General features: G+C 36.4%; 1 protein-coding gene and 1 pseudogene across 3 annotated transcripts in view; both read right to left on the bottom strand.

The window, feature by feature from the left end:
* TRAPPC8 (trafficking protein particle complex 8) overlaps positions 1 to 25,787 on the bottom strand; it is an 83,366-nt gene extending 57,579 nt beyond the window's left edge. For all 3 annotated transcript variants that reach the window (XM_032421184.1, XM_032421185.1, XM_032421186.1), the window contains exons 1-9: positions 25,188 to 25,787; positions 18,274 to 18,468; positions 12,137 to 12,226; positions 11,154 to 11,328; positions 8,189 to 8,342; positions 5,965 to 6,058; positions 4,847 to 5,103; positions 4,424 to 4,539; positions 3,571 to 3,721 (exon numbers count right to left, since the gene is read on the bottom strand). In XM_032421184.1, the coding sequence (XP_032277075.1) occupies positions 3,571 to 3,721; positions 4,424 to 4,539; positions 4,847 to 5,103; positions 5,965 to 6,058; positions 8,189 to 8,342; positions 11,154 to 11,328; positions 12,137 to 12,226; positions 18,274 to 18,468; positions 25,188 to 25,344 (1,389 nt within the window). In that variant the 5' untranslated portion in view covers positions 25,345 to 25,787. The remainder of the gene's footprint in view (positions 1 to 3,570; positions 3,722 to 4,423; positions 4,540 to 4,846; positions 5,104 to 5,964; positions 6,059 to 8,188; positions 8,343 to 11,153; positions 11,329 to 12,136; positions 12,227 to 18,273; positions 18,469 to 25,187) is intronic.
* LOC116642712 lies at positions 15,094 to 15,771 on the bottom strand (annotated as a pseudogene).
* Positions 25,788 to 26,428: the final 641 nt, after the last annotated feature.

The raw sequence follows: 26,428 nt of genomic DNA, 5'->3' as shown, positions 1-26,428 counted from the left end.
CTAAAAATTGGGAGAATGATTAAAACCTTTAACCCGACAGACTATAGGTTCCATGATAATATAAACTGTATCTGTTTCAGAATGCATTTCCATCCTTGGTGTCCAGTAGTATTTGTTCCAAAATTTAATGAATAAGCTGAATGAAAATATATTATATCCATGTGACAAAATATACTACAGCTCTGAAGCGTGTTTTAGCTACTTTATAATTTAACTAATATACATAATGAATATACATATGCTTCTATTATACAAAAAAGCAAATACGTATTGAATATATGGTAGAATGCTATATTGTACAGAAACACATATTTACTATACACAAATTATATATATTATATATCAATACATTAATAAAAGGGTACTAAGAAAAAATCGTAGAAGAAAAAAATATGCCCCCAAATTCTAAGTTATGTTCTAACTTAATTCTGCAAGAAATATTAAATCAATATACATCAAACAAAACACATAATTTCTACAGATCTGGTGAGAACATTCAAAATGATCACCCGAAGTTACCATGTGATGTTCAATAATCCATTAAATCATGTCTCATAGTCTTTGATGTGGATTAATACTTTTTACAAAGATTTTCATCAAGAAGGAGTGATCTACTTAGCCTTCAGTTAGTTAAGGTAGTTATGACAGATTAAACTACAAAAAAAAAAACAAACCAATATTTCCTTAAGAATTCCTATTACTGGGGCACCTGGGTGGTTCAGTCGGTTAAGTGTCTAACTCTTGATTTTGGCTCAGGTCATGATCTCAGGGTTGTGAGATCAAGCTCTGTGCTCAGCGTGGAGTCTATTTAAGATGCTCTCTCTCCGGGGCGCCTGGGTGGCTCAGTTGGTTAAGCGACTGCCTTCAGCTCAGGTCATGATCCTGGAGTCCTGGGATCGAGTCCCACATCAGGCTCCCTGCTCGGCAGGGAGTCTGCTTCCCCCTCTGACCCTCTCATGCTCTCTCTGTCTCATTCTCTCTCTCAAATAAATAAATAAAATCTTTAAAAAAAAAAAAAAAAAAAAAAGATGCTCTCTCTCCGTCTCCCTCTCCTCTTCCCCCCCTTCACTTGCACATGCATGCACGCTCCCCCTCTTAAAAAAAAAAAGTCCTAGGGGCGCCTGGGTGGCTCAGTCGTTAAGCGTCTGCCTTCAGCTCAGGTTGTGATCCCGGGGTCCTGGGATCGAGCCCCGCATCAGGCTCCCTGCTCTGCGGGAAGCCTGTTTCTCCCTCTCCCACTCCCCCGCTTGTGTTCCTTCTCTCGCTGTCTCTCTCTGTCAAATAAATAAATAAAATCTTAAAAAAAAAAGTTCCTATTACTAGTTTTGCTATGATATTTAACTTAAAGTTACCATAACTAAATATCTTCAATTTTTAGCTAAAAAGGCAGGCAGTATGGTCTGTTCTACTATGATACATTTTGACCTTATCAATTAGCTAATACGTGAATGGTAAATAGGAAAGTGGTAGCAGTACAAATAAAATTTGTGTTCATTTATAAACAATTTTTCTTAGACAAGGGGATCAAAAATAGCAAATATAAAATTATAACCTTTGGCAGGAAAGGAATAAGCCCTGACCTCAGCTGTTGCACAGGCAGGAGCTCTTTTCATCTGTATTTTAAGAAAACAGAAAATGACCACCTACACTTCGGTGCACACAGATCCTCTCTCCAGAGAAGTACACGCCCAGTGTACTTGCACAGTTCTTGGCTCAAGGCAGCTGCACTTCCCTCCATGTTCTACTTTATGGCATGTCCACTGGTTAGGAGCTACTCTCCTCCACCTCTACTTCCAGCTAGTATTTACATGTTGGTTTTGTGTATGTTTTTTATTCCCTGAGGTAACTTCTAGCCATGCTGCAGTAGCCTCACTACATTACATAGATCACCTCGCAAGGAACAAACACATTTTATGTTTTTGTTTATAGTCTGGTTTCAAAGATACATATACAGGTCCCAACCCTATTTTTCTCCAAAGCCTGTTATTTTTAGGGCAGTTTTTATAGACTACAAGAATTTTCAGGTATTCATATATTATGTTATAGGAGATATGACTTTATTTTCCAGGGCGAAACTATTTTCTCTCATATAGTTGCTACTAATACCTCTACCTAAATGATTTAAATATGGTATTTAACAGATTGTAGATAAAAATGAAAAAGCTTACATACCATAAAACCACAGAAATCTTTTGCCCTACCTTTATAAAATTCTACCTATATACAAATATTCAATTAGCAGTTATATAATGTACATGTTATAAATTCATACCTATGTTGTAAAGTATTTATGAAATAACATTAAGTATTTATGATTTCATATTCATACAGTCATTATTTTAGATGAGATTACAGAATGTCTAGCCAAGGACAAATCATTTAAGTTTTTAAGCACTTCAACTCATAAAGATTTCAGTTCCTGAACAAGGTTTTCAAAAGTTAGCAGACGTGTTTCATTAAAAATATTACAGAAATAAAAAGAAAAATGTAATTTTGCTATTTTAGCTTTACATTAAGTTACGTATTTTAGTTTTATACATACATATTAAAACAAATGCAAAATAAATGGCAATTATTAAACGAGTGTCTACATGATAATTTCCAATGAAATATTTATTCTTATACATTTTTGTTCTTCACACTTTTGTTTACAAGCTTATATATTTTTAAAGTGATTATGTAGAAAGGAACAGTGTTAATTTTACTCTTTTCTACACACAGAAAGCAGATTATGCATTTATGTATGACAACTTTTTAAAAATATGTTACAAGGCAAACAAGTATAGAAAATTCTTTCTGGGGGCACCTGGGTGACTCAGTCGGTTAAGCATCTAACTCTTGATATCGGCTCAGGTCATGATCTCAGGGTCATGAGATGGTGCCCCACATCGGGCTCCCTGCTGGGCATGGAACCTGCTTAAGATTCTCTTTCCCCCTCTTCCCTCTACCCCTCCCCCCCACTCATTTTCACTCTCTAAAAAAAAAAAAAAAATACTGCCACACCAAGGTTTACATATCAATTATAAAAATTAACATAGTTGATGCTTACAGCTCTTTATATACAAAGCAGTGCGCTAGACACAGCACATGCCTTATACCTTATCTAACATTTAACAGGCAAAAAAACTGAGGCTTAGGGATGTTCAATATTTGCCTCAGATGACAGTCTGTCTCACACCAAAGTACATGTTCTTAACTGATATATATAGTCATACGTCAAAAAAAAAAGCATGTAAGCAATTTTAAAAGATTTTTCAATAGGTCTAAAAGCATCTGCTAAAAAAAAAGTTACACTCAATAACTGAAATTCAAATTAAATTTTGCATACACAAAAATTAGAATGTACTAGCCAAAGCTAAGACATCAACTCTCATATATGATATACTTAAATATACTAGTTTGAGGAAAATCCATCAATTCAGCATAAACTAATTCAAAACCTATAAAGCATTATATCCTCTTTGAGTACAACTTCATTCCTAGGTATTTTGCTTACCATTTCATAAACAGAAATTTCTAAATCATTTATGGTAACAGAAGTAAGAAATTATAATATTATAGAATACCAACCAAGGCACCAGCTGCATAAAGCATTGCTTGATCATTAAGAAAATCTTTCTTTGCAGTATGATAGCAGCTATAAGCCAAATCATAATGCTGCACCAAAAAGCATAAGTCAGCCATTTTTCGGATTTGAAGCTCTGGTGCTTCTGGTGGATACCTGTAAATATAAAATAAATTTAAAAAGTAATTTGTAATTTATGACCCCTAAACCATTAAATATTATAAAATGTCTAACAAGCTGTTCAACTGTCTAAAACATTAGGAAAACGAATCTGGTCTTATAAGAATTCTATCTCCAACGAGAGACTGTCATTTCCCAGAGATATTTGGAAACAATTATATTTATATAATTTATAGCCCTATACTGAGAACTTCTCAACAGCAGGCAAGCATTTTCTCCATAGTCAAATTATGAAGCAAATGGTTAATTCTAGGTGACTAACTTTATATATAACCAAGAAAAACATAAAAACCCAAAATGAATTTTATTTTCCCTTAAAATAAGATTTTATATTAATGAAAACTGTCTAAATGTATGCCATGACTCCGAATCACTAGACTATATTTTAATTTAGATGAGTTATTAATGGATTAATCTAACTCCATCTTTTTACAAATAGGGAAAGAACCCCAAAGTAAGGGACCTTCCCAGTTCTTATTTATTTTTAGATATCTACCTAATGGTTTAAAAAAACTTTTTACTATAATTAACTTATAATCACTGTTCTTATCTACTTCAGTTTTAACCAATATGAAACTAAAAATCTAAAAACATAATCATTTTTTGCCGGACATCACAAAGTCAAACACCAGTCAGAGTTAAACACAGGAAAAACAAAAACAATAATATTTTACTCACAGCAATCCAGATGTATTTTTCAGCTCGTTAATGCTTTTTTCTGGAACTTTACTGCCACTAAACCATTTTTTAGTTGCAGAAAATAGAGATCGACTTAAACCTTTTCTTGATATTAGCTACCAAAAAAGATTATTACAAATATGAGAATTTAATAGTTTACTTTTACATACAAAAGAATTCTAAATAACTAAAAAGCTTTAAAAGTGAGCAAATATTCATTTTAACAACATCAATTTAAAGAAAATTGTTCAATATGCTAGCAAAATCCCTAATGTAAATGAATAGGTACCTTCCAGGATTTAACAAAATTTCATCACTAACAGTGACACCAATAAATCCTAGTAAATACCTTACACTACTATATTCCCAAGTTAACTCTTCGCTGAAATTTTAAAAATACTAATCCAAATAATTAAAGCTTACCTGATCATTTAATTGCCGAATTGTTTTCTCTATATGGGGCAAAAGGCCCCGAAACGTGAACTCCTGTATAAACTGTCGAATTCTATCATGATCAGTAAGAGTTAAACATGCACCATGAATAATTCCAGTATTTGCTTTCTTTGTTTCATGTAATGATGAAGCAGATTTTACATGATCTGGGCCATCAATGCTGTTAGAAGGGTCACTGGATGAGTCCAACTGAAGTGGATGAGCTCTAAAGTTATTTGGTAAGCCATCTACTGAAAAACAGATCTTTCTTTTACTCTCAGAATGCAACAGAAAATTGTGATATTACTACCATACTGCTAAAGAAAAAAAAGAACAATGTTGGAACCCTTTATCTTTCTGTATATCTTATAAGTCTAAGATACAATAACATTAACATTTTCCCTCCTAAAATTATAGAACTTGGGTTAATCCTTGTTACACATAATAGAAATTTAAAGATTCATGTAAATAAAAGAAAAATACAGTGTTAAAATAATAGAGTCATTTTAAAATAACACAGCTAATAAAAATTTTTAACAAAAGAAATTTTAGAGCTGTCACTATCAAAACTGTATTTAAAATACAGAAATAAAGCTCTCAAAATCATGTCAACTATGGGAATAATTAATGCTGCACACAGTATCTTCCCCCTTGCTTTCTACAAATTATTTAAAAGAAATATGAGGGGCGCCTGGGTGGCTCAGTCGTTAAGCGTCTGCCTTCGGCTCAGGTCATGATCCCAGGGTCCTGGGATCGAGCCCCACATCGGGCTCCCTGCTCAGCGGGAAGCCTGCTTCTCCCTTTCCCACTCCCCCTGCTCGTGTTCCCTCTCTCGCTATGTCTCTGTCAAATAAATAAATAAAATCTTAAAAAAATTAAAAAAATAAATAAATAAATAAAAGAAATATGTTATATTACTCTTATAAATTTTTAAATGTCAAAAAAACTCAAACTCAAATGATCCAAAAAATTCTTCAAAGGAAAAGCTAATCTGCTCATTTTTTTTATTATGAAAATTTCCCTCATCTTTTATCTGTAAGGATTAGCATGCTTTGAGAACAGTGCATATTTCCAATCAAAAGAGAAACTTAGAGAAAGTATATCAAGACCTTTGACTTCGTTATCTAATCCATCCAATGAAAGCAAGTTACTATCAGAACTCTTATTTGAAGTTATAGTACAAGGGCCATCTTCATATGATTCCTATCAAAATAAAATAAAAAAGCATTAGCAGTTATAGTTAATTAATCATGTTTAAGATACCACCAAATCCATCAACAACTTCTGCTAACTCTAAGCCTCATTTATTTGTTTTAGCAAGACACTTTCTTTCCAGTCCTCCAAATTCTTAACTTCTTCCATCTATCTTATCATTCCAATCCACACCTCCTATATTCCTAACTTCCTTTTCACATTCAATCTACTACCCTAATTCTTCTGACTTCAAATGATCTCTAGCTCAGTTTTCCTGTTTACATATGGTAAGTACATGCCCAAACTAATACCTGTAGAAGTGTCTGAAGTAAATAAATGCAAAGAGAGATGGACTACTAGTCAGGAAGGGGAAAATAAGAGGGATGGTATGTAATCTCCTGGGTCATGGATACAGTGTTAATAGGCTGGAGTAATTCTGAATACATCATAGTGTGTTAAAATATCCAAAGTGATATTTGTACAAAGGCGCTGGTTTCTCAGTCAACAAAAAAACTTAAAATAAAAATACCCAGCCGACGAAAAATAAATAAATAAATAAATAAATACCCAGACTACTCTGTGAGAGTAGTAAATCTGAGGTACTATTCTGAGTGTCTTGCTTTCAGAGAAATATATAAGCTGGAACTTAACAGGATAAAAGTGATTAGGACAAGAAACAGTCTGAAACCACCATTCAAGAAAGAGTTGAAAAAACTAGGTATAGTTAGCCTAGAAAAAATATAAAAGGGGACATGGGAACTATATTTTGAAAGTTGACTAAATGAAAAACTGGTCCCAAAGGACCAATGAGTACAAGCAAAGGGAGATGATTTTTGGTTGATCCTCCAGCTGTTCAGACATGGAACAGGTCACTTAAGAGAGTGAGTACTAGATGAGGTTATTCATTAGGTAAAGGAAATTAAAAGTATTAGATTAGGGGGTTAGATTTGATAAGCTTTAAAACTATCCTCCAATCCTAGGCTTCTAGCTATAGAATTTCTGATACTTCTGTCTTCTGTTAAAAGTTCTCAAATTGGACAATATGACTTATGCTTCCCTTCCTTAGGATGACTGGACTCAAAATTCTTTTTTTCAATATTGTTCCTATTCTGAGTGTGGCCCGGAAAGACCATATTTTAAAATAAAACTCCTTCCTATTCAACTGGTTCTTTTTTTCCTCACTTTCCCCCAGCATTATCTTAAAGTAAATATCAGCATAGCACTATATCTGGATCAAAAATTCCATATGTAAAATAGAAAAATAAGGCAAATAAACAGATTATTAAACAATATTTATATTAGGACATCCAAAATTACATAAACTATAATTGATATTTTAAAAAATATCACAAAGTACACATGTAGTTTAAATGTACAAAATACAAATACATTTTCTATTTACTTACAAAATCCCCCTTCTATACAGAAAACAGTCAACTCTTGATTATCTGAACTAAGCATGGGAAATTGGCACCTGACTACTACCAAGTGGCATACAATTCTATCTAAAAAGTTTGACAGACCATGAAAACTTATACCTACCCACTTCAACCCATAGACAACAATTAACATTAGTCTAGAATTCTAGATTAAGAAAGGAGCAAATTAGGAAGAAACAACACTTCCTGAAAATTCAGAAGGAAAGGAAATCAAAGGAAAGTTAGGGAAAAAAGCCCACCCACCTAAAAAGTATGAGCTCCAAAAGGTGGCCATAAGAACAGCATGTTGAAAATGAAGGAAGGCAACCCCAGAGCATGTGGATAATAAAGAATTGACTGTAAGCATTCATAAGGAATTAAATGTACAAGTAAAAAATTCTATTTGCTACATGTCTAGCCAATCCAATTCAATTCTTAGGTAATTTACTTTTCATCTTTTAAGAAAAGATCAAGTAACACTGATGTTATATACCTGGAAGGAGTACGCATAAGGGATTACGTATTAGTTAAAACAGTGTTAAACCACTGAATTAAGAGCTCACATGCTGATGGATCAGAACTAGCCAGATTCCACAAAACAAATATTAACAATTCTACTAGTTCGATGAAGACATAAAAAAAATTCTACAGTGATATCATTATGTCATAAAACTGAAATACAGCTTTTGTGGTTTGCTTCATTGTTGTTTTTTACATATACCTGGTTTTGAATACTATTTTTCTGGAGATACTGACTCCAAGGATCTGGTATCTGTTCATCTGATGCTCGATTAGATGTTCGAGAATTAATTTTAAGTAAATAGCAACCCTGAGTTCCATATTTCTGTTTCATTTCTTCATAAATTGATTCAGCTCTAAAATAAAAAATGGAAAAAAAGTTTGTAGTAAATGGAGAGCATACCTTAAGCAATAACAGATAGTAAAATAATGTAAAAATAATCCCCAAAAAAGGCAGAACAGAAAATCAGAGATAAAGTAGTAAAAAAATTAAAACAAAGATCATGATCCTAACTGAAATTTAGCTAGCTTGGATATCACCTTAAAACAGAGTTACCAAGGGCGCCTGGGTGGCTCATTGGTTAAGCGACTGCCTTTGGCTCAGGTCATGATCCTGGAGTCCTGGGATCGAGTCCCACATAGGGAGTCTGCTTCTCCTTCTGACCCTCCCTGCTCTTGTGCTCTCTCTCATTCTCTCTCTCTCTCAAATAAATAAAATCTTTAAAAAAAAAACAGTTATCAAAATGTGCTTCATGGAATAAAATTTTGCAAGATACTCCTACATTATTCAAAGAGAGGGTACTGGTGGTCAAACTAGTTGGAGAACCACAGTAAACAAAGCCAGGAGACCACGTCCAAGCCTTCCATTTGCAAATAATGTCCGCTGTGAATTTCCAAAGAATGGCTTCAAACTTATAGATCAGGAACTCTTTCAACTATGACAACCAGGTTTTGGGAAGTAAACTTTTGGAAATTCCATCTTAAATAACAAACATTTATAAAAAAAAGTAAGGGCTAAACAGAAAAGTATAGCACCCCAAAACTTCAAAAACATCTTTCACTGCCACAGTTTACCCTTCCCTTGTCTTCAAAGGGACACAGTTCAAAGGAAGAAAAAGAGAGAAAATTGAAGAGCAGCCAAGGTTTTTATTGCATAAAATCCACCCTTTTTTCTTGCAAAATTTATAATAGCCAGATCCATGAGTTACATCTCAGATGCAACAAAAAGCATTTTTATTTCCATACTTTAACTAAACTACGCTAGTTGGTAGGTAAAAAGATAATTCAAGTGATAAGACAGCCTAAGAACCAAACATCATATTCTGATGAAAAATGAAATTTTAGTACATAGAGCTAACCTAATTTAAATGGTATCTTTTTAGTTAGCCATCTAGTGCAAAAAAAAAAAAAAAAAAACCCAAACCCAGAAATCTTATATCGTATTCAAATGTAAAAAATAGTACCACACAAATAGCAGGCGTGACAAACTATTAATTCATATTTATACACTATAAAATTAAGACTGGATAAATAGGGGCACCTGGGTGGCTCAGTCGTTGGGCATCTGCCTTCGGCTCAGGTCATGATCCCAGGGTCCTGGGATCGAGCCCCGCATCGGGCTCCCTGCTCAGCAGGAAGCCTGCTTCTCCCTCTCCCATTCCCCCCGCTTATGTTTCCTCTCTCACTGTGTCTCTATCAAATAAATAAATAAAATCTTAAAAAAAAAAAAAAGACTGGATAAATAAAAGTTATAAATTTGTATAAACAGATACAAGTATGTGTATATATGTATATACACTTAAGTACAATAAACTGCTCACTTTACCAATGATACTGCTAAACATACTAACAACTGATCTAATACCTGAATTACTTAAATATCCCAGTTACAAATATTCAGTATGAAAGATATATACCATATTCAACTGATAGAAATTAATTTTAATAGCCAGTTCAAATTATTTCTATTTATACGGTATACCTTATCCACAGGCTACAGACTATTTATGATTTCAAAAAATCCCAAATAATAATTATTCCTCAGAAAAATTTTTTGGTTATACAGGAAAATTTATGGGGTGCCTGGCTGGTTCAGTAGAGCAGGCAACTGTTTTTTTTTTTTAAGATTTTATTTATTTATTTGACAGAGAGAGAGCACAAGCAGAGGGAGCAGCAGAGGGAGGAGGGAGAAGCAGGCTCCTCACTGAGCAGGGAGCCTGATGTGGGGCTCAACCCCAGGACCCTGGGATCATGACCTGAGTGTAAGGCAGATGCTTAACCGACTGAGCCACCCAGGTGCCCCAGAGCATGGGACTCTTGATCTCAGGGTTGTAAGTTCAAGCCCCACACTGGGTGTAGAGATTACTTAAAAATAAAATCTTTAAAAAAAAAGAATAAAAAAAATAAAAAGAAAGGAATATTTATTTAAAAGATAATGGTATGTGCTCAGAACAACGGCAAGAAACAATTATTTGACTGCATTTCCTAAATGGCATTGAGAAATCACAGTGACAGTTTGAAACAAAAAATTAATTTGATCCACATCTTGAATCAAAAGTCAAAATAAACTCCAAAACCATAAAAATAAAACTGCATTTTATGTTATCTTATTTTTCAAGACTTATTTTTAAAGATAAGTTAATCATTTGTTCCAAAGATAAAAGGACTATGGCAACTCACTAATAATGATTATTAAAGGGCACGTAAGAAAGAAATGTCTCGATGTTTCTGAGACCGTGAAAATATCAAGGCTAAAAATATAAAGTGACAAGAGGGTGAAGAGTAAAAAAAGAAGTGTCTTTAAAAAACAGTCAAGAAGTGAAAAGTAAAAGAAAAGCTGGGAAGGAGAAAAGAAAAACATTGGAAATAATTTAAAGTAAGAAACAACAGCTAAGACCTATAGGTGTAAAATGGCAGGCACTTTTGTACAAACATTGTAGTAACAGAGATATATAGCGAAAGGGAAGTTTGGATATGCACATGAAATCTAACATAAAATGACTCTGTTGTCAAATATAACTCAGGAATAAAAGATATAGTTAAATGTTTTATTAATAAGCTTTTACTTTCTTAGATAAAAAATACATCTAAAATTTAAACAAGCCATGTCCAAACTAATGTTTAGTCATTTAACAGGGAAAATTTTAAATTAAAAAAATAAAGCTTACCTCTGTTCATCTCCTGCACTTACATCATGTAAAAGTACATAATATTTAAGGGTATTTGGTATAAACCACTTGGGGTAGGAATAGTCACTGTTGTGCTGAATTCGATGCTGTTCTTGTGATAACTTTGAAAACTGTTCCACAGGTTCAGCTTCACTAGATGATGCTACCAACATACCTTATAAACCATATTAAGGTATTATCACTTAATTAAGGTAATTATCACTTATCCTTAATAGGATATTTATCCTATTAAAATAAAACTTTAAGATTTTTCAAGCTAAAAAAAGTCTGATTTCATAGATTTTCACCGCAAACACAAAGTAATTCCTCCAACATTTCCAAATAATTCAAGGTTTTAAATCTTAGTTTTTTGTTAACAGTTTTTTAGGTCATTTACATATATAAAGGAATCCATGAACATAAAAATAAACAGTATCAAAATTATACATCAACATCCTCAACAACTCTGCTGAATCCTGTTCCTCCCCAATCCATCTCACTGCAATTTCATATCTATCCTACCTCTTAACTTCTCTCTGCAACTTCATTAAGAAAACTAAAAAGCCATAATGGTCAGAAGAGGTTAACAGCTATAAAACAGGTTACTAAAAAAATGGAAAACTATCTTTAAATATGAGTTTCTGCATAAGCAATTAATTTTGAGGCAATCAGCAAAAGCAGTTAACACTGACAGTTTACCTTTCCTCTTTGTAAAATGGCTTAGAAACTTATTAAATGTGGAATATTTGAGCTGGAGAAAAGTATTCTTACTTTGTACTAAAAAATTAACTTCTTGCAACCAGTCTTGTATCTAGAGTGCCATTTAACAAAACAACAATGACAAAATCTTGAAGCATCATCAATAAAAAATAATTTCTCCATTCTCCATATCCTCTCAATAATTTTGCCTTCGTAGAACTATTTCTGAGATTGATAACTTCCAAAACATTTCATTTTAAGAAAACGCAAAGGTCAAAGGATACAGGCTAAATAGTGGTTCAGAAATTCATGATCTGATGCTGGCATCGACTGAAGAAAGGTCTCTCTATAAGACTCAAACCATGGAGTAGTAGCTAAAATGAACAATATATAAAATAGTTAAAATTCCTCAATAGAATCAATCTACAACAGACAATATTTTAAGTCCATACTCGTAAAAGGTGTGAAAGATAATTCCCAGCAGTAAATAAGCACTTTTCACTTGTACTTAAAGATATAAAAATTTTTCACCTCTTCTTTAAGATTTCACCTCTTCTTTAAGGTTTACATATATACATATTTGCAAAAATAAAACTGACTTATTCCTAAACCTATACAATGATCCCAGAACCTACTTACCTATTCATCCGTTAAATATTACCTATATGAGTAAAAAGATTCTAGAACTAAAGTTTTGTGCCTCTGCCACTAGTCACGTTGTCACAAGTGGCTCTTCTTCATAAATATCATTTCAAAGCAATGTTTTCTCAACCAAGAGTGATTTTGACCCCCAGGAAATATTTGGCAATGTCTGGAGATATTTTGGGTTGTCACAACTAGGGATGGAGACAGGTGCTACTGGCTTCTAGGGAAATACATCAGAAATGATGCAAAACATCCTACAATGAAAAGACCAAGACAGCTCCCCACAAAAAAGAATTATTTGGTTCAGAATGTCAATAGTGGTTAAGATTGACAGCCTCTACCTTATAATTTGATTACTTGAGTATAACAATAACAAAACCTCTTTAAATGAAATTTCAAACTATACTTACCTTATATAATCAAATATAAAGAGGTGTATTTTCACTTTTTAATAAATGTATATAATGCAATCCTTAAAATGTCAAACCTCTCTTGTTCCATGCTAAGCATTCTACAATTTTTTTTTTTTTTAAACTTACTTAAAGTTAAGTCATTAGACTGGTCATTTCACAAGGTTTAAAAAGATTATCTAAATCAATTTTACTAAAAGACACTCCATTCCAGGCCCCTGGGTGGCTCAGTCATTAAGCGTCTGCCTTCGGCTCAGGTCATGGTCCCAGGGTCCTGGGATCAAGCCCCACATCGGGCTCCCTGCTCGGCGGGAAGTCTACTTCTCCCTCTCCCACTCCCCCTGCTTGTGTTCCCTCTCTCGCTGTGTCTCTCTCTGTCAAATAAATAAATAAATAAAAGACATTCCATTCCCAGCTATTTATGCTGATTACCAAACCTTTCATCTTAATCACTGAAAACAGCAAATATACTTTGTTCACATTATAATACTACATTAACCAACTGGAAGGTAAAGGGGAAAAAGAACCATTCATCTTGACCAAATAGTAATATCTAACCTGGTGCCATATATATATATATATATAAAATTTTCACTCCAACAAATACCTTATGAGAATAACTCATATATTGTTTAGGAGGGCTATCACTGTAACCATTTCATGTTCACTGCTATGAGAGAAAAAGCATTCCCAGAAATATTATAATCTATATGAAAAGTGGCAAAAATTGGAGAATAAATGACAATACTAGTCTCTGTTACAAAAACCAATTTTCTAACCAACCAATATCCTATATCTTCCCCCCCAAATCAGTGCAAATTAGTCTGTCTAGAAAATTATTGTATATTTTCACTCAGCACCAAGGACAAGAAAATTTGGTTAAATAGGAAGGAATCTTTACAGATATGGGGAAATGTTCTCTATCTACTTTATTTTTTTAGTTACTTTGCTGCTTTGCTGCTGCTTCAAATTAACAAGTAATAGGTAAGTTGTAGATATATAAAAAGGTGTTTGTTTCATGATGAGGTTGAGGAGTTTCTGGGGTTTTTTTGAGGAGTTCTGAAAAAACAAATTAAATCTTCCAAAATGGCTATCCAGTGAAACACTATCTGTAATAAAAGTTGTAGATATATAAAAAGGTGTTTGTTTCATGATGAGGTTGAGGAGTTTTTCGGGTTTTTTTGAGGAGTTCTGAATAAACAAATTAAATCTTCCAAAATGGCTATTCAGTGAAACACTATCTGTAATAAAAGACTACAAATCCCATATGCTCATCAGGAGGGGACTGGTGAAATAAAATATGGCACATCCATTAAAGGATGCACCATGCAGCTGTATAAGAAGGGAGAAAATCTTTATATATTACTATGAGATGCTCTCCGGGGAGGGGGGGTGTGTGGTGTGTGTGTGTGTGTGTGTGTGTGTGTGTGTGTGAAGATTTCATATATTTATTTTTATTTGAAAGAGAGAAAGAGAGCATGTGCAGAGCAGGGAGGGAAAGGGAGAGAGAGAAAATCTTTGTATATTACTATGAGGTGCTCTCCGGTGTGTGTGTGTGTGTGTGTGTGTGTGTGTTAAGATTTCACATATTTATTTTTATTTGAGAGAGAGAAAGAGAGCATGTGCAGAGCAGGGAGGGAGATGGAGAGAGAGAAAATCTTTATATATTACTATGAGGTGCTCTCCGGTGTGTGTGTGTGTGTGTGTGTTTGTTAAGATTTCATATATTTATTTTTACTTGAGAGGGAGAAAGAGAGCATGTGCAGAGCAGGGAGGGAGAGAGAGAGAGAGAATCCCAAGCAGACTGCATCCTGGCAGACTGCACCCTGAGCATGGCTCCACTTTATGACCCTGAGAGAGAGAACAAGCACGCGAGCAGAGGGAGAAGCAGGCTCTCCGCTGAGCAGGATGGCTCAGTCAGTTAAGTGTCTGCCTTCAGCTCAGGTCATGATCCCAGGATCCTGGGATTGAGCTCCCCATCGGACTGCCTGCTCAGCAGGGAACCTGTTTCTCCCTCTCCCTCTGCCTGCCATTCCCCCTGCTTATCCTCTCTCTCTCTCTAATAAATAATAATTATGGGTACCTGGCTGGCTCTGTCTGTAGAGCACGTGACTCTTGATCTCAGGGTCTAAGTTCAAGCCCCACGTTGGGCCTAGTTTACTTAAAAAAAAAAAAAAGGCAATTACTAAGTCCTAAAAAAACAAAGTGATAAGAACAAACTGAGCCCAATATTTGGCTTTGAAATAAAGAAGCGAATGTTTAATCTTAATACTGTAAACAGTGAATATTAACCAAATTTTTGTTTTAATAATCACAATAGACATTTATTTAAAGTAATACATTTGCAGCCCCTTTAGTTCTAAATTGTATATTTCAGGTTTATTCAACTTCTTAAAAATATTTGAGGGCAGCTGCAACCACAGATTTCAACTCCATGTTATTTCTTTGCCCATTCTTCTTTCTCTTTTCCTTCCCAAATAACTTCTTTCAGATATGGTTTAAGGTAGAATTTATCCTCCTCATATTTTGTCCACTGCTCTTTAGGCAAGATCTGATGCCTCATGGTCAGGTCCAGTGCCCTCTTAATGTGAAACATCCTGTCGTTCTAAAGGTTCTCAGGAAGCCTTCTTATGGCCTCTTTCACATCATCATTCTCATATATTGTATCATCTCTCATTAACCCCAGTTTATTGAACCCTGCAGCACTGTAGTACCACTTTCGAATACCCTCCAGCCATCAGCTTGATGCTACAACAGCAGGCCTGCTCGCCATTTTGACCCGAGACTGCAGCATTCTTAACCAAAAATTTTGAAAACTACATTAGGAAGATGGGGAAAGGACAAGAGGGAATAATTAAGCTAAATCTTCATCAATTATAGGGCACCTGGGTGGCTCAGATGGTTAAGCGTCTGCCTTTGGTTCAGGTCATGATCCCAGGGTCCTGGGATCGAGTCCGTGTCAGGCTCCCTGCTCAGTGGGGAGTCGGCTTCTCCCTCTGTCCCTCCCCACACTCGTGCTCTCTCTCCCTCTTTTTCTCTCTCTCAATCTCTCTTGCAAAAATAACTAAAATCTTTTAAAAAAAAAAAAGAACAAAAACTTTAAAAAAAAATCTTCATCAATTATAATGAAAAATCAATAAATAAAATTTAAAATTGATTAAGCCATAGCCAGCCATATAGAAATAGTACCTAAAAACACTAAACAAAGGGACACTTGGGTGGCTCAGTCGGTTAAGCATCCAATTCTTGATTTCAGCTCAGGTCATGCTTTCAGGGTTTGTGAGATCAAGCCCTGCATTGAGCACCACACTGGGCTCTGCACTGGGTGTGGAACCTGCTTGAGATTCTCTCTCCCTCCCCCTCTGCCCCTTCCCCTGCTCTCTCTCTCTCTCTCTCTCTCTCTCTCTCTCAAATAAATAAATAAATCTTAAAAACAAAACAAAACAAAAAATGCTTAACTAAATACCAGAGGAAACCACTAAAAGAATTGGTGGAGCAGGGACACCTGGGTGGCTCAGTCGGTTAAGCATCTGCCTTCGGCTCAGGTCATGATCCCAAGGTCCTGGGATGGAGTTCCGCATCAGGCACCCTGCTCAGTGGGGAGCCTGCTCCTCCCTCTCCCTCTGCCTGCAGCTCCCCCTGCTTATGCTGTCTCTGTCAAACAAATAATAAAATCTTTAAAAAAAGAATTGGTGGGGCAGAGACTTAGGGAGCACAAGTCTTTTCAGCATTTTATCTATGTGCACATATCATTTTGATAAATTTTTTTAAAGTAAAAGGTACTGTGGGCTTTAGAGGTTAGGAAGATATTTGCAGTATAGAAAAAAAATTTTTGTTTTTTGAATATGATAGTTAATCCCGCTCTGTGCCCCCTTAGCACTCTGGCATATCAGATATGCCACATCCCTGTCATAATGTATTATGATTATAAGATATTGTAAATTAGAATGTATTACCATTACTGATTTAGATGTTTATCTCCCCACCAGATTATGAACTCATACAACGTCTTATTCATCTCTATTATTGCGAAGCAAGGCATATAGTAGGAAATCAATAAATATTTGTTGCAAGAATCACGAAAGTGTTAAAGACCCTATGAAACAGAATCACAGGATTAAAGTTCTAGGAAAGGCCTTAAGAAAGAATCTAAATAAATTCTCTTGTTATTAAAAAATGAAACCAAGTCTGAATAAGTGACTTATTCAAATTATCCAATTAACTAATGACTACAGTAGTATAAAAACTTGGACACTCTGGCATTTATTGTCCTTCACATTTCAACATGAATTTTCCATGGTGACAGGGAAACAATAGTTCAAATTCCAACACTTACTCCCAGAAATATCCAAAAATTTGTCTTGTGTTAAAACATATTATGCCAGGAACTGCTCAAATACGTAACCTGAAATTCAGATTCTTTTAATATGTAAAAGATAACCATAATATTCTAAACTTAAAATAATCAAATTAACTTTTGCTGGAATTAAAGCTAATAACATAGAAAGATATCTAAACAAAATAATTCTACAAACGTTTCTAGCTATACAAGTGCGACCAACTAACTTTACGACCTAAAAGATACCACTTAAATTCTCTTTGAATGTTTAAGGAAATGCAAGCAGGTGCTAAAATAATTAGATTATAAATTATACCAACCTAAAAAGATTATTTTATTAGGTTGCTGAAATATCCTGATTAGATGATGTACTTTTAATCTTTTCCTCTAAAAGTCTATTCCATTTCTCTAGCCTTTTTCATACTAGAAAAGAGTCACACCAAACATTGCCAACTCATTTTACATATTAATATATTTCACCTACCAATCTTATTAAGAAAACATTTACCATTTAAATCAGATTAATAAACACTTTAAAAAGATTAAATATAGACTCATATGTTATAAAAATTTCTTCAACTTAACACTAAGCTGGATAAAAAGTAAAATAAACTTAATGTTCTTTATTTTAGTATTACTTATGTCACAAAAAAAATGTTTTTTGTCTACTGCTAGTTCTTTCATTCAAGAAATATTTATTATGCTTATGTTTTAGACATTACTTTAAGCACTGGAAAGAAAATAAAGAGCCTAAGTTCCTGCCCTCATGGAGCCTTCTATTAACTTTACAAGGAGAACTACAAAAACATTTTCATTATAAAAATATAAAATGAAATCATGAAGTTCATAGTTGGCTGCCTACTTGACTGTAACCTCCATAAAAACAAGGACTGTTTTTTCCACAACTGTATTCCCAGCCCCTAGCACCCAGTAGGCATTTAAGTGTTTGTTGAATGATTTCCAAGATACAGAACCGCTTTTTCTAACAAAAGAAAACTTTACTTAAATAATAAAACTTATTACATACCACTGATGTTGAGGTCATAATCTCCTGCTGTAATCACATTAGCTACTAATCCTTCCGCAGGCTGACTGCCAGAAACAACATCATTCAAAAGCTTCCGAATGGCTCCAGGCTGGGGTGGTTGGGTGATAATGTTGCTTACTGCTATCTTCAGATTTTTGATTACATGAAGCTGATTATTAGGATCTCTCATATGAACTTTAAAAAAAAAAAAAAAAAGGAAAAAAACTTGAAATTAATTCTACACAATGCATAACAACCCAACTATAACAACAACAATAAACAATTGGGTTAATACTTCACAAAAAGAATGCTCAAATCAGAAAACAGAGGGGGCACCTGGGTGGCTCAGTCAGTTAAGCATCTGCCATCTGCCTTAGGCTCAGGGCATGATCCCATGGTCCTAGGATCAAGTCCCATATCCAACTCCTTGCTCAGCGGGGAGCTCCCTCTCCCTCAGCCCCTCCCCCCTGCTCGTGCTCTTTCTCTGTCTAATTAATTAATTAATTAATTATTTGGGGGGCGCCTAGTTGGCCCAGTCAGTTAAGCGTCTGCCTTCGGCTCAGGTCATGATCCCGGGGTCCTGGGATCAAGCCCCACGTCAGAGCCTGCTTCTCCCTCTCCCTCTGCTTGCTGCTGCCCTTGCTTGTGCGCCCTCTCTGTCAAATAAATAAATAAAATCTTTAAAAAAAAAAATTTTTTTTTAAAAAGGGGGGTCGCCTGGGTAGCTCAGTCAGTTGAGCATCTGCCTTCGGCTCAGGTCATGATCCCAGGGTCCTGGAACCGAGCCCCACATTGGGCTCCCTGCTCAGCAGGGAGCCTGCTTTCTCCCGCTCCCTCTGCCTGCTGTTCCCCCTGCTTGTTCTCTCTGTCAAATAAATAAAATCTTAAAAAAAGAAAAAAGCAGAAATTCCAAATGGAACAGTCTTCCAGAAATACAACTGACTTAGAATACTTCCTTATACACCAAAAGGGCTAGCTAGACAGTCTAACCTCCCACAATGCTACTGCTCCCAATTTTCCTATTTGTAGGTCCTTTCCTTCCCCCTATGTTTGGACCTGCCAGGGACCAATCCCCATCCATACCAAAACCCTAATTCTCACCTCACCCTCAGACCAGTGTGGGGCAGTGTGACCTGTGAGATCTGTGGTATCACTGCTGAAAACAGTAAAGGGGAAGAAAGGGAAATTAAGTGCTGCATGTGGGCTTCCTCTGCTTCTCCTAGTGTACTGCCTGCATTCTCAGCCCTATTCCACCATCAGAAAAGTCAGTGCCCACCTCGGTGCAGGATGTTGATAGTAGGTAGGCTGCGTATGTGCCAGAACATGAGGTATATGGAAACTGTATTCTCTGCTCAATTTCGCTATGAACATAAAACTGCTCTAAAAAATAAAGTCTACTTAAAAAAACAAAACAAAAAACCCGTAATGCCCAGATCCCTTCTCCCACCCCAATACCTCCTTTTAAAAAACAGACAATAATCTTGGGCGCCTGGGTGGCTCAGTTGGTTAAGCGACTGCCTTCGGCTCAGGTCATGATCCTGGAGTCCCTGGATCGAGTCCCGCATCGGGCTCCTTGCTCAGCAGGGAGTCTGCTTCTCCCTCTGACCCTCCCCCCTCTCATGTGCTCTCTCTCTCATTCTCTCTCTCTCAAATAAAAAAAATAAATAAAATAAAATAATAATAATAATAAAAATAAAAACAGACAATAATCTTTTAAAAATAGTATATATGGTATAAATATGTGTACTTATAAGAATAAATACATATATAGAAAGTATACATGCAAATTCCATTATGATTGCCCACAATGAAAGAAGGTAGGAAAGGGGACTTCAATCATATAATGTTTGATTTCTTGTTAAAGGAAAAAATACAATGTAAATATGACATAAAGATTAATATTAGTTGGTTCTGCATAGTGGGGAGCTGGGTAGTAGGAAATTCGCTTCTCTGAATTCATTGTTTGTTTTCTAATTTAAATAAACACACACAAGCCTCTCTCCCTAATTAAACTTCTCAGCTAGTCTATGAAATAGAGCAAATGAAAAAAATGAAAATACCATGTTGTATTTCTGATATTTTAAGAAAATATTAAGTAAGTATTCTCCCTAAAGTTGGTCTATAATTGCTAAATAACAGAAGTAGCCATGTGTGTATTAAACGTCTCTCAAAATTTTAAATTGGCTAATTATCTTTTAGTATTCCTAAGTGTTAACACAAAAAAAGACATTCTAGGGGTACCTGCCTGGCTCAGTCCATAGAGCACTGACTTTTGGTTTGGGGAGGGAGGTTGTGAGTTAGAAGGTAAAGGTACATTAAAAAAAAAAAGGTAAAGGTACATTAAAAAAAAAGGTAAAGGAACATTAAAAAAAAAAAAAAAAAAAAAAAAAAAAAGACATTCTATGTTCAGAGGTGATTTATTAGATAATCCTACTAATAAATCCAGAAATGAATGAACAGATGTGGCAGCCAGCTTCTGAAATGGTCCCCAATGATGCCATATTTTGTGTTATACATACTCTTGTGTAGTCCCTTCCCACATCCCAGGGTTGGCATATGTGACCAGTAGAACACAGCAAAAGCAAGGGCATATTACTTCTGAAATAACATTGTAAGAGTACAGCTCTTACCTTGGGTTCTCTCTTTCATCACTCCCTTTGAGAGAATCTAACTGCCTCGCCATGGGGACACTCAGGGAGCCTGTGGAGAGGCCTACATGGCACAGAACAGAGGTCTCGGGACAACTTCTAGTGAGGAAATGAGACTTGCCAACAATCCCATGAGTGAGCTTGGAAGCAGATCCTCCAGCCCGATGACTATAGTCTCTGCCGACAGTTCCACTGCAACCTCAAGAAAGACCCTGAGCCAGAACCACCCAGCTAAGCCACTCCCAGATTCCTGAGAAACTGAAAGATTTTAAATAAATGCTTTTTTTTTTTCCCCAAGGTGCTAAATTTTGGAGTAATTTGTTATACAACAATAGATAAGTAAAACACGGGAGTATCACAAAACTAACCTAATAAAAAGGAAGATAAGAACTAAGAATGATTAAGAGATATGCTCTTAAAAAAATCACACACAAAAAATTGAAAAGCTCAGCTTAATTAAGAGTACAACATCACAAAAGCTGACTTTATATATCACATAACATCTCAATTTCAAAATAAAATTCAGCTCTACCACTGTCTTATTTTTATAAGTTACCATATAATTTCTTGAATACTGTTATTATGAAGTAACATTTCCTAGTATGTGCAGTTCCATGGAATACTTTTTCCTCAAGCTAGTTAAGAGTTGTTTTAGAAAAATCGATTCCAGGTTTAAGTAAGTTTGAGAAATATAGGATTAAGTTTTTAAAAGGTCTCTTTATACCAGGTCTTCCGAGAGCCTTTAATGTGCTAAATGACACTGTAATTCTCCCAAACACATCTATTTGAAGGAAACTTATTTGATCACAAAATTCATTTCCAGAGAACGTATAATACATCGGGTGTTCTATGGAACATATTTTGAAAAATGTAATAATGATATTTTTTATGTTTTTACCTAGCACAAGAAACTTTACTGTATAAAGCAAACCTCAATTGCTGGGTAAAAATCATAACTTGTACAAAAATGACACAAACAACATATATATCTAAATTTTGAAAACGACTTGAATTTACCCAGTTTGGTACTTGAAGTAGTTAAGCTTGATGAAAAAATTTGATGAAATACTTTTTAAAAGAAACTTAAGAAAACAAGAGGCAGTAAGTATCCTTCAAAGGTCCTTCAGAAAATATTCAAGATTTACATAAAAATTACATTCTATTCTTTTTAAACCCTTAAATTTAAACCATTTAAAAATAGTAATATATACCTTTTGAAAGTAAAAACCAAGTACTTTCAAAAGTTGGTGTTTAAGTTAAATTTTCTTAAGTCTTATAAATGTCTAAATGATGTGTTGAAAACTGCTTAGAATTATTGAAGAACTATCACTATTGCAGCAATACAGTGAGGTTTGGTTAAGTAATACTACCACCACTACTCTTTGAATGGATGGCCAGTGGAAATTTCTCAAGCAGTATTATGATTACAAACTTTGTGTTGAAATGACAAATATATATTCTTTAAGTTTCAAACATATATCTAGCATGATGATCATAAAAATATATCTAATTACTGTTATTTAATATAAATACTTGGGTTTAAAAAAATGTATCCAAGGAATCTAGAATGGTTCTCCACTGCCTAATACATCAGGTCTAAACTGTATTTTTAAGGCACTACACATGCATGGTATTCAAATTTGTTTTCTCAACTCTCCCAGTACAGTTTTAAACCATGTGTTTCTCTACTGACATCTAAAAAAAAAAAAAAAAAAGTCCCCTGGAAATACTCAACAGTGTACGTTGATACCTCAGTAGTCAAAGCAAGTTTTGACCTCAAATACCCGCAGGCCAGAAATGCAGTCCAATCATTTTTTAAACATTCCTTTCTCCTTCTAAGGAAATTTTAGCTGTTTTGGTTAGTTGTATTCTTAAATTATGTGCCTGAAGTTATATGCTCATGCCTCACTGCCTAAAGATAAGCTAACTTCGAGGAATCCCCACACTTGAGACAAAAAAAAAAAGTAGGCTTTTCTGGATGGCAAAGAACCCCAAAATTTATTTACCAGCCAAAAAATTAAACCACAGAAAAATTAAGTCCTTTTCACCAAATTTCTATGCCCTAATTATCTTTAACTTTGAAATTGTTATCAACTCCTATTTACCCTTATAAACCTTACAATTCTAATCTCCCCAATTTGATACCCTTGCTCAAGAATCTATGACTGCTATACACTTAACCATTAGATATGAAATCCAAAATCCCTTTCCTAGAATTCAAGACCCTCCCTCATCTAGGCATCTTCCCTTACTATCCTGTACTCTGATAGGGACAGTTTCCTCACTGTTCCCCAACCACTCAACCATAATTTACACCTTTTGCCCATGCCATTCTAACCTCACCCCTCCTCAACAGGGAATGCTGGCACTTTTCCTTTCCACCAACTGTCTACTCAAGGATGAAAGTCCAATTCATTGTATTTCTTCCCTAAATCTTTTGCAGTTTACAGAAGGAAATCAGAATACTGAAGTGAGCCCCTATTCACTGCACCATTCAATGCAGAAGGCAGAAGCCAGATGTGGTCACTGGGCAATTGAAATGTCTAGTCCAAACTAAAATATAAATGTCTAAATGCGCACCAAAGTTCAAAGACTTGGCAACAGAAAAAGAATATAAAATACAAAGATGTTTTATAATGATTACATGTTGAAATGCTAACATTTTGGAAATATTAAAACTAATTTCACCTGTTTAACTTTTTTTATAATGTGACTACTAAATAATTTAAAATTGTGTATGTGACTCCCATTTTATTTCTACTAGATAGCACTGCTCTCTAGTGTGAATAAACAATTCTATTGAGAGGAGATAAGATGAGCTAAGAACACCCTGAGTCACACTGCCTGTTTTTAAATCTTTCCCACATGGAAGACTGTGGACAAGTTAACATCTCTATGCTTCAATGTCCTCAAATTTAAAATGGTGGTAAGTTAGCTACCTCATATTATTCAATGAGACTAAAAGAGAAAAGCTAAATACAGCAAGTATCAGGTATTAGTATTATTCTTTATTAAAAAGCAGGAAAGGGCATACACATCAAAGTCAAACAGATTCTCACATTTTTTAAAAGACTTTAAGAATGTAGGGCACTTTGTTGTTCTTGTTGATTTAGTATAACACTGGAGGAGCTGAGATTGATCACTAAGGTACAAGCTGAAGAAATCCAAGAGTTCCCAAACTTTTTTTGGACAGCTCCTGCTCTCCTTTAAATAATAAAGTGAACTTACGGAGCTATTCTCCCAAAGAATACACACCTGTGGCATGTAAATACATAAATTTATGGCACAGCACTTTTTGTAGAGAAATCATCATAACCAAATAAACATCATAGTCGTTCGCTTGACACAGCCTTGTTATAGAACCCTTCATTTTATACAGCCCTTAACAAAGAACTTCACCTATACTTTATGTTCTGTTCACAAAGGCAGATATATTATTGGTTAAATACTCGGGAGTTTTACTATGCTTATTTCTCCCTAATAAAGAACCTAAAGGTGGAGAAAACAGGTAGCTCTTAAATAAAAGACACATTTCTCCTGTTAATTAAACTTTTAACTGAAAAGCTAAATTTTAGGGGTTTTCCATTCCTATAAATCTATTCAACTCCAACTATCTAGATTAATTACAACTTGTCCTTACTTCCTCGTCCATCAAGCAAAAGGCTATTACAAGTTATTATTTTCATAACATTTTTTGGGAAGAGGTTAAATAAGATATTATATACCTACTAAAATGTTTATATTTTCTAAGAAAATACATGAAATAACTAAACAGAAGCTTAGAAAGAGACAGACCCCATTACCCGAAGAATGTAATATTCAAGACAACTTTGAAAGTCCAGTTTAACACCCAGAGGAAGATGATTCGTCTTCTTTACTAAGACCTCATCGGTTTAAGAGGCAGCAATCTTCCTACCCTTACCCGCCTTGCAACTTTTTAACTCCCTCCCTATGGCCGTTGAAAACCGTCTCAACGCCCTTCTCTGGGGCTCATGTTTTTCTTTCCTCTAATTACCAAGCAGCTCGGCTTGTCCCGGGAAGAAGGAAAGTGCCCAGAAAAACTGGATAGGACCGCGCTGTCTTGACAACCTCACTCATGGCCCCTCCCCCAGCCGCCGCCGGAGACACCGCGGGGCCCCAGCCCCAGACGCCACTCTACCGGCTCCAAGATGTAAACATCGCCCTTTTCTTCCCTGCCCGCTCCCAACTTCCTTCTCCCAGCCCGGCTTTGAGGGAGCACAGTGAAAAAGGGAGGAGACCACATACCCTCCGAAGTGAGGCGAGAGAAGGGCTTAAGCAACTCCGCGAAGCTAAGGTGATTGAGACGAGTGAGCCGCTCGGCTTCGTCGCTGCACAGAGCGGCGACACAGGGGACGAAGGAGTCCGGGATTAGCTCCTGCACTGATTGTACACACTGGGCCATCGCCGCGGCACAAGCAGCGGCGGCGCCCGCCCTCCGGCCCACTCTCAGAGGCTGATCCTGCGGCTGCAGCAGCTACTGCCGCCGCCCGCCGGCCTAGCCCGGCCGGGCGGGGCTCCGCACTGAAGCCTTGAGACCAACAGAAGGAACAGACGCCGCTGCCTCGGCTCACGGGCACACAACACCGACCCCTCCCCGGCACCGCCGCTCCTCAGGGCTCGCCCCGGCGTCCTCGCATTCCACCCCGATAAGTGGAGACGCCGACAATCGCCAGTTAATCCTCCCGACGGCAAAACCTTGGTCACTGCCCGACCGGAACCGCCATATCGAGGCCGAACCCTGACCCACCGGCAGTACCCGTCCCGGCAGGCCCCGCGCTCGCCCCTCACGTGACGGTATTAAAGGAGGCGATGGGGGCGGGGGGAAAGAGCGAGGAGAGGGAAGTGAAGAGCGACGGAGGCCGGTGGGAAGACTGGTGCCGGAAATGGTGGGGTGGGTGGGCCCCTACGGGGAGGGGCGGGGCTACCAACTTGGTGGGCGGAGCCAAACAGGAGACGCGCGACTTTAGGCCTGGTTTTCAGGCGGGCCATTGGCAAAGCCAAGAGAGCCGCTGGGGGCGCGCGTACAGGTCGGCGTTCGAGATCCGGCTGTCACAGTGGTGGGGGCGCTCGCTCGCCTTCCACGCGAGCCGGGTCTGTTTGGAGCCCCAAAGGCTCTCCCTAGAAACAATAGGGAAATAATGTGGCTGTTCGCTCTGCTTCCCGAGCTCCCGATAGAACGGCAAGGGGCACCTGCTCGCGGAAGAGTGGTTCCCGTGGCGCCGGCCTGGTATCGCTTGAACACAACCATGCTTTTAGAAGCGGACTACCACGAACGAACGTGGACTCAACCAGTGAGCAGAAATGTATGTGCCGCAATTAACGCGAGTGTAACGGAAAGCTCGCGCTACTGCGTTTTTGTTGGTCGCAGGGAAAGAGTATGCTTGCAAACGTCTGAGTCTTTCGTCCGCAGCCGCGTCCTTTATTTCACTATGCCGGGAGGTTTTCTTCGTAGCCCCAGAGGTGAGAAGCCAGTAATTCCTTACCAA

This window comes from Phoca vitulina, unplaced genomic scaffold (genome assembly GCF_004348235.1).
Source record: "Phoca vitulina isolate PV1807 unplaced genomic scaffold, GSC_HSeal_1.0 scaffold24, whole genome shotgun sequence".
NCBI lineage: Eukaryota > Metazoa > Chordata > Mammalia > Carnivora > Phocidae > Phoca > Phoca vitulina.
Note: the sequence above shows the minus strand (reverse complement) of the source record. Positions and strands in the feature narration are given on the sequence as shown.